Consider the following 14,705-nt stretch of genomic DNA (forward strand, 5'->3'; position numbering starts at 1 on the left):
CAGTTTCAAAATCATATCAGATCATTTTATTGTCACATCACAGCAATGGTAGATGAAAGTATTTGGAGCATATTCCAAAAATAATGCAGTGGTGTAGTGACAGATATCAGACTGGAATATGCACAATGCGTAAGTAGACCGATAATCGGTTTGAACTGATATTTTTTGTTACACTTTATGGCTTTACGTGCGTTACTGTTCCAACATTACTTTGAAAACAACTGTGTTTCTATAATAAAAGCTCCTTATTTAATGGCCGAAAAACTTTACATAGATGTGATAACTGTAAAAAAATTAAATGATCAATGAGTTATGACAACATATGCTTTTACATTGCTTTAACTCATCAAAATAAGTTTTATGTAATTTAAGTTGAAATTACTTAAACATTCAAGTTAATTGTACTTAAAATTTTAGCAAAAGCATACTTAATATTAAGCGAGTATATATTCTAAATGTATTAATCTTTTTTATAATTATTTGCAATGATTGATCTATTTATAATAGTGTCAAGAAGTAAAAATAAAATGACATTTAATAAAACAATAAATTTTGCATATCGGTAATGGAAATGGCATAAATTAAGTGAGATGTGTGCGCCATGCTGAGATTAATATGAAGAAGCGATTTTCAGTTTCAGAATAAAAAAAGTTACAAAATAGAGTTTATTGCATTTAAATAGAGGCGCGCGAAAAAAATCGTTTGTCAGGAGGAAATCATCGGTAAAAAGCGCGAGCTCTTTAGGATTATCGGATTCAAATTGACAAAAATAATGCCATTACCACTTTTAGATTTACATTTTATAAATACTGTATAGCCTATAACAAGAACTTTTATTTTTAAAATATGTTAGTAACGCTTAGTAATCGAGTCCCGAAAATAATCTGAGCGCAGAAATTACTTTGAAAAAGTTAACCCTCTTTAAATGTATAGCATAATGCATACACTGCCATGTATGTCTGCTGGGAATATAGTGATGAAAAAGACACCGTCCAAATTACGCATGGGAGTGACTCTAAATTCAACTTCTGTCTCTTTCTGAAAACACACCACTTTCTCTGTCTCTTTCTGAAAACACACCACTTTCTCTAACTCTCCTATTCGTTTTCGTTCTGCAATGCAATCGTTTCTGATCTGTTAGTAAGTCCTAGAAAGATCCAAATTCAAGCCTATTCTAAGAAACAGATGACGTTATTTGACAGGGTGCCCAAAATCCTTAATGAGTAACTTAGCAAGAGGAGAAGGCAAATGCTGCCCCAGCTGTTTCCTGTTGAAAATGTCTCTGTAATGTAGATAAATGTGAGGGATTTTCTCTCCGAATCCGTCTCCCGTTCGCTAAATCTCACTTCTCCACAACGAGCCTGCGCAATGGAACAAAGTCGGAATATTGAGATGTGACATTGCCCGCATCTCATCCTCTTTCTCGCTTTTTAATGACTTCAAACAAGTTCATTTTTGCTGGGCTTTTGCTGGAGACCCAAGGGGATGTCTAGCGGTCATTTCTTCCAGGGGCATTGGTGTGATGCCTTTAAGGTAACTTAACCTATTTCCTTTGAAAGCAAATAGGCAGCTTAGACTAACCATTATTGATTTCTCAGTGAAACAATAGCCATTGATATAGACTGAATGATATTTGAAGACAATTTGCACTCAATTTTAAATGTGATAAATGATCAATCTGCATCTTTACGCAATTTGCATGACATTAGACATGTGCATGCACAAGTATTTCACATTAAAGATCTGACAGCTGTGTTATGGCAAACTTTTGAGACTTACGACAGATTGCGTGATGTGTATGGTGAGTCATATCATGATGCACCAGGGAGTACATTTGCGCAGTGCACAAGTCACCAACTTGTAGGCTATATCACGACCCTTAAAAGTTAATATTGCTGAGTTGACACGAATCAGGGCTTTGGCAGAAGGTTTTGCAGCATAGCTACTTGTGCGTTGTGTGTTTGCGCATTATATTCTCTTTATAATGTAAAGTGCTTCCTCTCTGGGTTTGGCGGCTTTGCAGCTTTCCAGTTCCAATCTTTTATCCAAGCAACCCAAAAATGCATGGTTTACAAAAGCGCTCTTCTTTTACCGGACAACTGGGTTCAAGCAGCAGTATCCTATTGGCACGGGCGAGAACTAGGCGCTTCAAAGCGCGCGCTGGAGCGCATTCGTGGAGAAGTGCCTCGTAATAACGTGCTCTGTTTTTAGCGAGATTGTGTGCAGATAGAGGTGGGACAATTGACTTGTAAAGCCACCACAGAAACGAGGTTATAAAGCTGACTGGGAGACACTATTCAGTAAAGGCAAGAGCGCAAAAGTAGCTATCCTAGATGTATAGACAGGTGCATTGAACAGTTCAACTTTAGTTTGCATGGAATCGTGTTTTTGTGTGTCATTCTTCTTATGAGCAATGAGCTGAAGTTGTTTTTAGGATCCTCAATATCCAGGCACATGTCTCTGCAGGCTATTTGATATGCAAAAGCAGATTTTAGAAACATGAATGAGAGTAACATCTGTGCAGATGGATAGATAGATAGATAGATAGATAGATAGATAGATAGATAGATAGATAGATAGATAGATAGATAGATAGATAGATAGATAGATAGATAGATAGATAGATAGATAGATAGATAGATAGATAGATAGATAGATAGATAAAAGAAGACATCAGTAAGTAAAATAAAAACAATAAATATATAAATAAAAAGCCAATAAAATGTACATTTTCTTTAATCATGTTTCAGTGCATAGATCTAATGTATTTCTGGTTCATCTCTCTCTGGGATGCAGTGTACCATGCGCTGTCTCTCGTGCACCCACACCCTCTCACTGGTGCTGTGCGTACTCGCGTTGACTCCCGCGACACTGGAGGCGGGGCCGGAGACGCTGTGCGGGGCGGAGCTTGTAGACACGCTGCAGTTTGTGTGTGGAGACAGGGGCTTTTATTTCAGTAAGTGCACATTTTATTTATTCATCAACTGCTCTTCTCTCTCTCTCTCTCTCTCTCTCTCTCTCCATGCACTAATGCGCCACTCATAAATAAGAAAAGCATCAGTTTTCATGTCTTGCTGTCCAATTTCCCCAAATTTTTCGTCCTTTCTGCTTTTGCTGTTTTTGTCTGTTATATTGGATAGAAAGTTAACAATACCCTAAATTGACACTAGGCTACATGTCAATGCAAGTTTCTGGTCTGCACGATCAATCAGTGCTTGTTATTCTAAATATAAATGTTTATAAGCTTTCATCAAAATATATTGAATATATAATTACATTGCTCCACCTCTAAAATGACTTTCCTAATCACCTGACATCACAAATCCCTCACTTTTCAAACATTCCCATCAACCACATGCATTCTGGTATATGTAACATCCATTTTCTCAAAGGGGAAACAAATGAATTATCCTTTTTCACCCTGAAATACATATGTCATTATGTATGTAATGTGAATGCTGCTTCACTTTAGATGGTTGTAAGGTGAGCAGTTGCAATGCCAAGAGGCAGCTGAAAGAAATGCTCTGACTGATGCTTGTGTATTGCATTTAAAGAAGATCAGCCAGCTGCTTTGCCCACAAAATGAGGTTGCTGGAATTTGGCAGACACGAGTAGGCAGGGCAAATGAATGTAGTGCACATCTTATTTCCAACTGAGTAGAGGACTACCCAAAGAAAACCATTTTGAATCCTAGACTTAAATCTCTTTTTTTTTTCCACAACCCATGAGAGTTGCTGACTCTTGAGTTGTCCCAATCAGCAGAAGGCAGAGAGAGTTCTGTTACACTTTGTTCATACACTTTTGAGCATGCAATTAAATTCAAATTTATTTCAATTATTTATTAGTCAATTTGTTTAACAGGATGATCTATTTTGATTCCTAAGTGTGTTTAGTGCTGTAGGATTAAAGGGATTTTCACCCAGAAATTTGGATTGTCATTACTTAATGACTCATTTGGATTTTTTTCCTGTGGTGCACAAAATAAGATATTTAGTTATAAAATAAAAAATTAGTTATTAACAGAAAATCTCATCTTCAGCCTCAAGATATGATACATGGGATAACTTTCCTATCATTTCAATGTTTATTCAAGGGTGAATCAACATCATGGTTCAATGTTGAATTACTGTGAATTTTGTTCAGATTCTGCAGTTCAACTGAACTTTGATATCGCAACATTGTTTCATTGTTGATTTATATGCATTTTGTTAACCTTTTTACAACATTTAGCATTAAACATTCTTTCAACATTGAAAAAAATGCTACATAGTTGTACAACTAACATTACTTCTACCACATTTCAGTGTTGAAGGTCGGTCACATGCTGGCTGGTGTTTTTTGCATCCCGTTAAACAACATGAAATATGCAGAATAACATGACGCAATGACTTTCATTTTTGAGTGAACTATCTTTTTAAGGCCAGGTTGCTTGAAAAAACTCAAACCGGATAACTATTTTGCAACGTCCACTCAGCAGCAGTAACTGGATCAGAAACTGTTTCTAATTTTAGACTATTTCTGAAAAATCAATTGCCCTGTCTATGACATTTGATTTCAGCTGCCCAAATGAGACCAGTTCCTTCACATTGTGCAGCTATGCTGTTTTAAAGTTTTCCACATATATTGTTATCTGTTTGAATTACCTGATGAGATATTTACGATGTGCAAATGGCTCGAGAAAGTATGTGAGTCTCAGGCCACTGATGAGGACGTAAGAAGTGATTATTTTGACAAGTGGACAGAACCCACTGATTCTAAGGAGACACATTTTATTCACTTAAAGCGAAGCAAGATTGTACTTCAAGTTAGAGTTGACATTTTAAGTTTCCAGTCAACAACATTTGAGCTTTTAGTGGTCACAAAGGAGCTGGCTGGATCGCTCATGGCTGTCAATGGACGTGTTTGTTTTGTCAGTACAGAGCCCAAAATAAATATGTTTATGCTAATCTGAACTTTCCGTGAAATTATTGCATCAGCGTGACAGATTCGGTGAAGAGCAAATAGACGATTTTATACAGATCATTTGACTTTGACCTAGTATGTAATATAAAACTTAAAGGAATTTCTTGTGGGCCCCAACAACCCCAACTTTCTAACACTTATTATATTGGATATCATTAGTAATATAATTAAAGTTACTTTTAAACATACTGGCATCAAACACATGAACCCATAAACAAACTGGATTCATCTAAGCAGCAAGCAGCATTGTGTTCAGTGACACAGTGTCCGGCGATTGTTCAGTGCAACCCTATTCACCAGTTCCCTGGTCACTACCAGACCAGTGCAGGAACTCCACTCACATTTCAATACTTCAGATTGTATCATCTTGATATAAAGGTGAAATACTACTCATGGAATTTTTTTTTATTATTGAAACCAAATGTGGTCTTGAAGACATCGAAAAGAGGAAGACGCAGAAGCAAAGGAAGAAGAAACTGACAGTGTAGTCAGTTTTTCCAACTGTTAGCCTGACCTAGAAATCCTCGGTTGTCGTTGAAATGCCTCAGCCGCAGTCTCATCCCAGATTGTCTTCGGTTCTAAGGGGTTATTGGAGAGGAGCGGGACTCCGGAACGAGGGAGGTATGCTGGAACACATCATCCTGCTTATTACAAAGGGCACTTCGTGGCCAGACGTGTTTGTGCTGACATAAAAGCTGCCCTTTCCCTCCGTGGTCATTCAACTGTGTAGTCATCATTTGCAGCAAAGCACCTCTGACGTCTGCCAACAGCCTGAGCGCGTACCTCGTGATGCATTCCCATTCCCGAGACACAAACACACCGGGAACGTGGAAAGTTTTGGCTCAGTATACGCAGTAAAATCACAATTTGTCAAGTTTACATAATCGTTGGACACCAAAAACTTTGCGTATTTGGATGACCGGCATTGGTGTTTTTGTGCCCTCAACTTGCAAATATGATCATTCCAACATTATTAAGCATTGTTAATCAATCAATGAGGAAAGATTGCAGGTGACCGCCACTCAGTAGTAAAGTTTGCAAAACAGAATGGACGTTCTGTCACGAACGTCAGTGATAGGACTACTTTTCAGTTTTGTTTGTCTGGTTTCATTATATTTGAAGCAGCTGGAGAGAAGAACACATCAACAGCACACAGTCAGGCTTGGCTCTTGTCCTAGAGCAGCACCAGATTATAGGGGATTACAGGATGATCAGGATGCCCCCTGCCCCCTCCTGCTCCGTTGTTCTACTGGACTTAAACACGTTGCAGAGGGCACTGTGTATTCTATGGCCAGCACTTTTTGGGTGAGAAGAAGTTGTTGTTTTTTAATCACAAAGCCTGATATTCAAGCTTTGGCTGTGTCTGATTTACTAGAGACACTTCTTACCAAAGCTAAGCATCCATCAAGACTACATCTGGATTTCTGAGCCAAGAGGATTTTAAATGCAACTTTCTAAAAAAAAAAAAAAAAAAAAAAAAAAAAGCTTATAAATCTCTCAGTATGCTATATTATGACCAAATATTGGATTCAATCTTTTTTGTCAACTTGTTTTCTTTTAATTTGATCAGGTTTTGTATTTATTTTTGGAACTGATTGATCGTAGGCCTCATTGATCTGAGCTTATGCACCCCAGTTTTTGTGTGAAAAAAGCAGAATTTGTGGATTATTTTGACAATATTCAATAAAATATGAAAAAAAATGCACTGTTTATCACACTAAGGTGCTTTAATGTTTAACCAGGAAGTTTGTATTGAAATGCTTTTATCTTGTACAAAATGGCACAAATTCACACTTTTGAAGTTCCCGGTCAAAAATGACCAGCCTACAAAAAATTGCTTATCAATCTTTCAATCACCAAATATTGGATTCAACGTTTTTGTCAACTTGTTTTCTTTCAATTACGATAGTTTTCGTATTTATTTTTTGAAACTGACTACATTGTAGGCCTCATTGATCTGAGCTTGAATTGGTCAAAAATTATGGGAGAAATCGAAAATAAGAGAAGCATCCAGTGTTCAGAAGCATGTTCATCATGTTTATATTCACATATGCACTACTGTACATGTGTACTTGCAAAGATAAAGGCGTGTGTGGATACAGTACATGCACTCGCGCCACTGCGCACAAACACACGTTCATGTACACAAACAAACTATTTTGAGAATTATAGGCTTTCTTTTTCACAGAGATCATAAGATCATTAACTTTGTTATCCTCAGAACAATGAGGCTCAGATTGAATTTGTCAAAACAAGTTGACAAAGATTGAATTTGGAATATTTGGTGATAATATAGTATAACGATGGGGAAAACCACAATATCTTTTTATCTAACATTTAAATAGACAACAACAACATTGATAGGCCTATATCAGCACAATAGCCTGGTTAGAACATTTAAAAGCTTTTTGACATGAAACAGTAAAACGTTACTTGGCAGTTGACAACCTTTAAACACCACAAACAGTTCATATTCAGTCCTTAATGCCTGCAAGAGCTAACAACTCTTTGTATAGTAAACAGTGGCAAAAAGAGCCAGGAAGAAAAAAAATTGGAAGGAAACTACATCTTGCAATAAACTCTTTGTGGTGCCATTGATAAAGAGGTAGTTTCCAGAACTATAGCAGCTTTCATAGTCCCCTGTGAACAGTAAACTTCCTGACACTATGCAGGCAGCAGCTCCAAGAACTCCCTGTTCTTCAATAACCTTAGCATGGCTATAAAAGTCAGCTTCTTTCCAGCGGTGCTCCTCATTGGAATGTACACGTCCTGATGCGCCTGTTTAGTTGGAAGCAAAGGTGTTAACCCAAAAGTGTGGGAACACAAACGTTTGTTCTTTTGCAACACTGAAATAGACGGCACATTGATCACTGTGATGGAGATATGCTTTCCAAAGGTGTTTCACAATGTTGTGAATGGGTTGATGGTTTTACTGGGGGAGGGGATGGAAGACTGTCAGCTGAGCCGATAGATAATCTATCCAACATTGCAAAAGTCTTCAATAAATGCATGACCTAATCTGTGGACAATTTATATGGAAAATGAAAAACATACAAGATTATTATCTGCTCGTCATACTGATAAAAAGAACAAAACATGAAAACAGATTTGCAGACCAGTGCTGGATCATGGCTGATCAATAATACCTTATTTTAGGATTACAACTTTGACCTCTTAAAATTCAGCACTTCAAATCTCTGAAAACCTATTTAAACCGATTACACTGCATTATAAGAGCTGCTTTTGTTGTTTATTGCACCTGTTGGACCGCCACTCAATGGATTTCATGAAGGGTCATATGAGCTATTTTGAGGAAAACAGCAGATGTTAATTTTTTTTTTTTTTGAAAATTAGAAAAATCATCCAGAAAACCATTTTACCGGTTTGTGAAAACCTGACGGATTGCTTTACAGCAAGATAATTCTGTGTGTGTTTGTGTTTTATATGGCCACATAATCCACAAATAGAAAAGAACCCCTGAATCTGAGAGGAAAATGTAATATTTAGTTCAATATGTCAACAATAACAAACGATGAGAGATTCTTGCATTTTGTAACTGTACAAGTCAAAAGCCTGGTGTTCAAAAATAATCTGGGCATTATTGCAGGCACAAAAACACTGACAAAATAGTGTCAGATAATAATAATATTTTTTGATTATACTCAATAACTGAAATCTAATTAAAAATCTAAAAAAGGACATCAAGTGTCCAATTGAGTGTGCAAACAATTCTACAACTAACAGTGTCCTACATAAAACTTAACTGTATTTGAATATAACAGCGCCCCCTATTCTCCCCAACATGTTCGGCACCCAAGAGTCATGCAGTCTGCAGGGATGCATGTTTGTCAGAATTAGAGCACCTCTCTTTCCAAAACAACACTGTCAGAGTGCAGCAAGTGCAAAGCAAAAGTTAATGCATTTTGTCAGCACTGGCAGCCCTGCAAGCCAAGAGCTATTAACTCTGAAAGGGAAAGGCATTTCCTTCTTGTAAATGCCATATTAAATTATTATTATTATTTAATTTGGTAACTGGGAAAAGCCTATATTGCCCTATGTAAGTGGTGACTTGTAAATGGAGAGTGGGATATTTTTTTAAGGCCACCGTGATTTGGCGACAAAGAAACTAACTAAGTCAGGTGTCTGAGTGCTACCTTTAACATAAATCTGTTGTTTGGGATCAGACAACCCAAATCCCGAATTCTACGCGTTAAGTAGCCCAACCTCATCGTTAAACATAATGTCTAGGACATTTTATAATAGTGCATTGACCTCATTTGCAGCACACAAAATTTTATACCCATGAGGCAGTTTCATTTTCATGTTCTTTCACATGGGTAATTATCACCTAGTTCAGCAGTGACATTAACAAGCACACAGGGGAAAGTTCACGGTTCATCCTGGTCTACTAGGAACATTGTTATTCTCATAAGTGGTGCTGAGCAGGGAATTTTTCTCCTTAGGTTGATTTGACCCCCTCAAGGGCCGAACCTGGCCTCCCAGCTAGTTTAAGATATCAGGTTTTAAACTGCAAAACGTGATATTCTAAACATTTATGTCAGTGTGACCTCCTTTTAACTAGGAGGCTTGCCAAGAAGGGTCCACTCTGTGCAAAGTGATACCCTGTAAATTCATGTCATTAACACGTCCATATATCTGAAGAATCACAGCTACGGTCTGGCTGCTACACTAAGCTATTATAGCTCTCATGACCGGGCTCTTAGCCACAGGTTACAACCGTAAGTTTTTGAGATTTAGCGTTTCAGAGCATGACCTTGCGGGCTGTAATTGTTCCTCATGAGCTGGTGCCACGCCAATAATAAAATGGATAAAGGGCTTGAACTCGATGTGATGACAGGCTTTTATTTAACGTGCCTTAGATAGGACTTTAAACTCGCCATTAAGTGCGGATCCTCCCTCACAGTGAAGATTTACAGGAGGGCTTGCGCTTTTCTTATGTGTATCAGATGTTCTCGCCATACAGAAGGCTATTTCTTAATGTTATTCCTATGCATCCAACAGGCAAACCAACAGGATATGGGCCTAGTTCGAGACGGTCGCACAACCGCGGCATTGTTGACGAATGCTGCTTTCAGAGCTGCGAACTGCGGCGCCTTGAGATGTACTGTGCACCTGTGAAAACCGGCAAAACTCCACGATCCCTACGAGCGCAACGGCACACGGACATCACCAGGACAGCAAAGGTGTGTAGCCACGCTTGTGATGTCAAAAGTGACCCTTTGCTAAGCTTCACCTCCTTGGTTATTTGTCATTTGTACCATTATTGTACCATTGGTCAGCACCATTTTTAAGGTGGGGCTTAGCGAAGGGGACAGATAGTAACAATTTATGAATATATAATGCTGATGCAACATCAGTTGACTAATTTGGTTGATATTAGGTCATAACTGTACTGATTGTGTTCCCTTGCAGAAACCTATATCTGGACATAGCCACTCTTCCTGTAAGGTAAGTCTTCCCTCAGTCTGAGAGCGAGCCGTAATTAACAGCGCTGGGTATGTGCATGAGAGTGCTTGAATTATAACAACGTTCAAGTTTAGTGCATTTTTATTGAGGCTGTAAAATTCTGTCATAGACTCACTCTAATGTTGTTCCAAACCTGTATGACTTTCCTATTTTTGTGGTAAACACATTGCAAAAAATATTTTGCAGTGTATTTGTCTTGCTTTCCAGTACAAATATTGAAACATTATCAAGGTATATTTACTAGAAATGCAAAACAACATAAGATATCATTTCAAGTCTTATGTTCTGAAAACCTGATCAAAATTAATGAGTTTTTTTCTTAAAACAAGAAAAAATATCTGTCAATAGAGTAAGAAATACTGTAAAACTGTTTTCACCCCAATTTAGTTGGTTTTTATTTACCCAGATATTTGGCAGATATTTTGTTTTAAGCATAAATTCACTTAAATTAAATGTATATGGATTTAAGAATGTGTAGATACTTGTACTGGAAAACAAGAGAAACACTAAGATTTGTTTTCCAGTGCAAAAGACGTATTTTTAAGCTCTAAAATTACACACTCACAGACAGACAGACACTCACACACACACACACCTCTGAAGTACCATAAAGTGGTTCAAAACTCATACTATTCGTTCTTCTAAAGCCATTACAACAGCGTTGTGTGAAAAACAGACCAAAATATAAGCTATTCTTTGCTGAAAATCGTGACATCCGCCCTAAATTTTGTGTAAATGAAATTGCAATATCCAAACTAATTATTTTGAGTTAGATCTTGAATTACATCCATTGATCCATAAATTCAATGATCCAGTTATCCAGCTGTTACCAGCTCATGGCGGGAAAGATCAGTGAATAATGACTTAAACTTTGCTATTATATGGCTTCAGAAGACTTGTAATAGCACATAAGTTATATGGACCACTTTTATGATACTTTCACAATTGCACGGAACAGAGCAACCGACACATTTTACAAAATGTCTTCTTTTGTGGTCCACTCAAGAAAGAAAGTCATACGGTCTTGAAACGGGTGAGTAAATGATGACAGAAATGACATTTTTTGTTGAGCTACCCCTTTACGTCATCTCAGAACAGAGCGAATAATGGTAGTACATTGCTACATACTAAGGAAAAAGCAGCTCTTCCCTCACTCCCGCTGCCCAAATGTGGGCCATCCTTTTAAGTGCTTTCAGTTGTCCTCTCTCGAAAAAGAAAACCATTAGCAAGTGAACTGCCTAAGTGGTTTTTGTGGTAGACCTGCATACGCTCTCCGCAGACATATTTCTGCACCCATACGTAATGCGCTGGAAGCCGAGTCTAAGGTCACCTTAGAAGTCTGCACGCTGAGTTCAGAGTCTGGACCCTCATGCCGGCCTTTCTCCTCCACTCCCTGCGTGCGGTTTCATTCCCAGCTTAGCTTTCGTGAATTACACTTATTAATCTTGCTGCGGTGAAAGCTTTGATGTGTTGCTTTGACAGTAGATTTCCTCGGCATTATGAAATAACACTACGTTCACCAAACAGCTGTGTTGTTACGGGCAGCGACAGCCGTTCTGCTCTCCTTGGTTCGGCTTTTTGCGTTACTTCTCATCATCTGAACCGACATTTACTGGCTTTCTCTTTCTTATTTTCAGGAGGTTAATCAGAAGAACTCAAGCCGAGGAAACACAGGGGGCAGAAACTATCGCATGTAGAGGACAGCGGGGGGAACGGCTAAGAGAGACAAGCGAAACTGTCGGATAGTGGAAAACGGGATGAAAGAAAGACTGGTCTTCCAGGGACGTGCTCCACTGTAAAAAAAAAAAAAAGAAGAAAAAAAGAAAAAAAAGAATTACTGAATATCTGATGATTTCCATGCACTGCACCATTCTATACTGGGGGAAAATACTAAATTAGCTGCTATAAAGAGTCAAATAATAACTGTTTATCCTCCTTGTGTGAACGGTTGCACATAATGGATGCCGAAATCTTTTTAAAGTGGCAAAAAAATGTGTCAGAGCCCTATAAATTGGCCCTTCTCTAGTTCGCAGCACCTATTAAATGTCCATATTCCACTGAATTCTGATGGATGGCCAATGGAACAGAAGTAATAGGTGACTATTGATGCCCCCCACACATTAAGTTACTTATAATTCTTATCACAATCTGGATCTAGTGGAAGAAAGCTGTAATATTTTTATCTCAAAAACAATTTTTTTGCAGGCAAACGTGCTGCCTTTATGCGAAATGTTAGAAGCTCCGCTGCCAAGAGAGGAGTTCGCAGTGAGATCATGGACTGTGTTGACAAGAAAGGCTGTCTAGACAGTTTATACCAGATGAAACCCTTGCAAATCTGAAGTACGGCTGCACAGAAAGATGACGTTTAAAATACAAATCACTTTTTTCTTATTTGATTCATTGTGCAAGACCAGATCAAGAGGGATTATACAAAAGCCTTATGCAAATGCGCTGAGGTGCTCTAGAGAACACATTTAGGAATGATAGAACATGACCTACATCCTGCAAAACACCTTGTGTGTTTTTTTTGTGTTTTTTTTAATTGTGTGTGAGGGATCTTTGCTTCTTTTTTAAGTAATTTTAACTGCATGGTTTACCTTCATTAGAAAATGGGAGGTGAAAGCCATTCACTCGTACAGTTATTCCGCATGCATTTACACCAGTGTATCAGCACTCACAGGAAAGACAGAGGGAAGACAACAGAAACATAAAAATTACTAGCAATTGTAAGGTATGAATATCAATAAGAACATAATCTGGCTAAGCAACTACTTTTCACCAAACAGGAAGTTGCAGGTTTGCATCTTTATGGTGAAAGACTGGTGACATAAGCCGGACTGCAACTCATAGCTGTATTAAAGGGATATTTCACCCAAAAAGTTAAATTATGTCATTCTTTATACTCATTTTACATTACCCTCTCATGGTTTAACTTCCAATATAATAATTAGGAAAATGCAACTTTTAGCATAATACAACTTTATGGCCCACAATGTGACCATTTCTAACAAAAAGTTCTCACAATTAACTTTTTTTTCTCTGAAGCGCAAATGTGAATCTATAAAGGTAACTTTTCAACGACTTGCATTTCTGCATTTCACACCTAAAAAATACAGGAATTGTGTTTTATCATGTTCATTTTGTCCATTTTGGAGCTTTATAGGAGTGCAACAGTTGGGTTCCGGAAGTAAAAACTCCATTAATTTTCTCCATAGGGAAATTGATTTTTAACAATAACTTATAAACCTTTTAAAGACAGCCTTACTGTGAGCTATGAGGATGTTAATCGATAGTATTTGCTTTTGTTAAAGCCATCAGCCCGCATTATTTCAGCTAGGTTTGAAAATAATCGTTTAACAGTGGTATTTGTGTTGAAAAACTACATTTGCCACGACACTGTAAAAAAAAAAAAAAAACTCCACCAATCAGAGAGTCAGAATAAGCAAAACGTGCCAAAAGATCTCTTTAGCTTCACCCACTCCCATGAAGTACTGCGAATGACATAATCGATGCATATTTTGCAATAAATGTAAAATATATTGTTATCAATTTCTTAATTATATTTGTCAATTTTTAATTCGATTATGCTGTTCGCAATGCTTTAGGGATTGTAGTTCTTTCCCTTAATAAAGCCGTTAAGTAAAGGCCGATTTTCAAATACTTTTTTGCTTTTTTGCATAACGTAGTGTTACGATTTACCTCGTAGCTGGTTGGCTTGGTTAATGACTTACAACGCTTTAACAAAGACTTTTTTGAAATCCCTATAGAAATGATTGAAAAAAATACTTCCGGAACCAACGCCGCTGAAAAAGTGAACAGGTGCTGTTGCACTCCATAGACAGGGTCACTATCATTATACAGCAAAAACCGGTTTTAGCAAATATTCAGAATTTGTGTTTTTGGGTGAACTATCCCACTACTAACCACTTTAAGTGGCTGTCAGAGGGGTCGCTGAGTGTTTTCGCAGTCCCTCTGCATGGTGTTTTCCTCTTTTCTGAACCCATCGGATCATGTCAACCCACACTGTTTACTCTGTATCTATATTAAACCTATATTAACCTTTGCATTCTCTAACCATAATCATATGTGATGGCATCATATAGCGGAACCATATAAAAGATCAACCCACTGTATAATGGTGCTATTTTGTAGTTTGTTACTTGCAGGGGTTGGCTGAAAACATAGGTGACGGCTTGAGAAGCTCAATGTTGGAAGTCTTCCCTTTTGCACAGCCTTGTGGCCACCATTGTAATAAT

The 14,705-nt window shown here is 37.7% G+C and overlaps 1 protein-coding gene across 1 annotated transcript; it reads left to right on the plus strand.

The window, feature by feature from the left end:
* Positions 1-1,266: 1,266 nt before the first annotated feature.
* igf1 (insulin-like growth factor 1) lies at positions 1,267-13,849 on the plus strand. The gene is made up of 5 exons (XM_081364044.1): positions 1,267-1,533; positions 2,797-2,956; positions 9,985-10,166; positions 10,396-10,431; positions 12,087-13,849. The coding sequence occupies exons 1-5, from the start codon at positions 1,486-1,488 to the stop codon at positions 12,144-12,146; spliced, it is 486 nt and encodes a 161-aa protein (XP_081220170.1). The 5' UTR covers positions 1,267-1,485; the 3' UTR covers positions 12,147-13,849.
* The last annotated feature ends 856 nt before the right edge of the window (positions 13,850-14,705 follow it).

The sequence above is a fragment of the Scardinius erythrophthalmus genome (assembly GCF_964197995.2).
Source record: "Scardinius erythrophthalmus genome assembly, chromosome: 4".
Taxonomy (NCBI): domain Eukaryota; kingdom Metazoa; phylum Chordata; class Actinopteri; order Cypriniformes; family Leuciscidae; genus Scardinius; species Scardinius erythrophthalmus.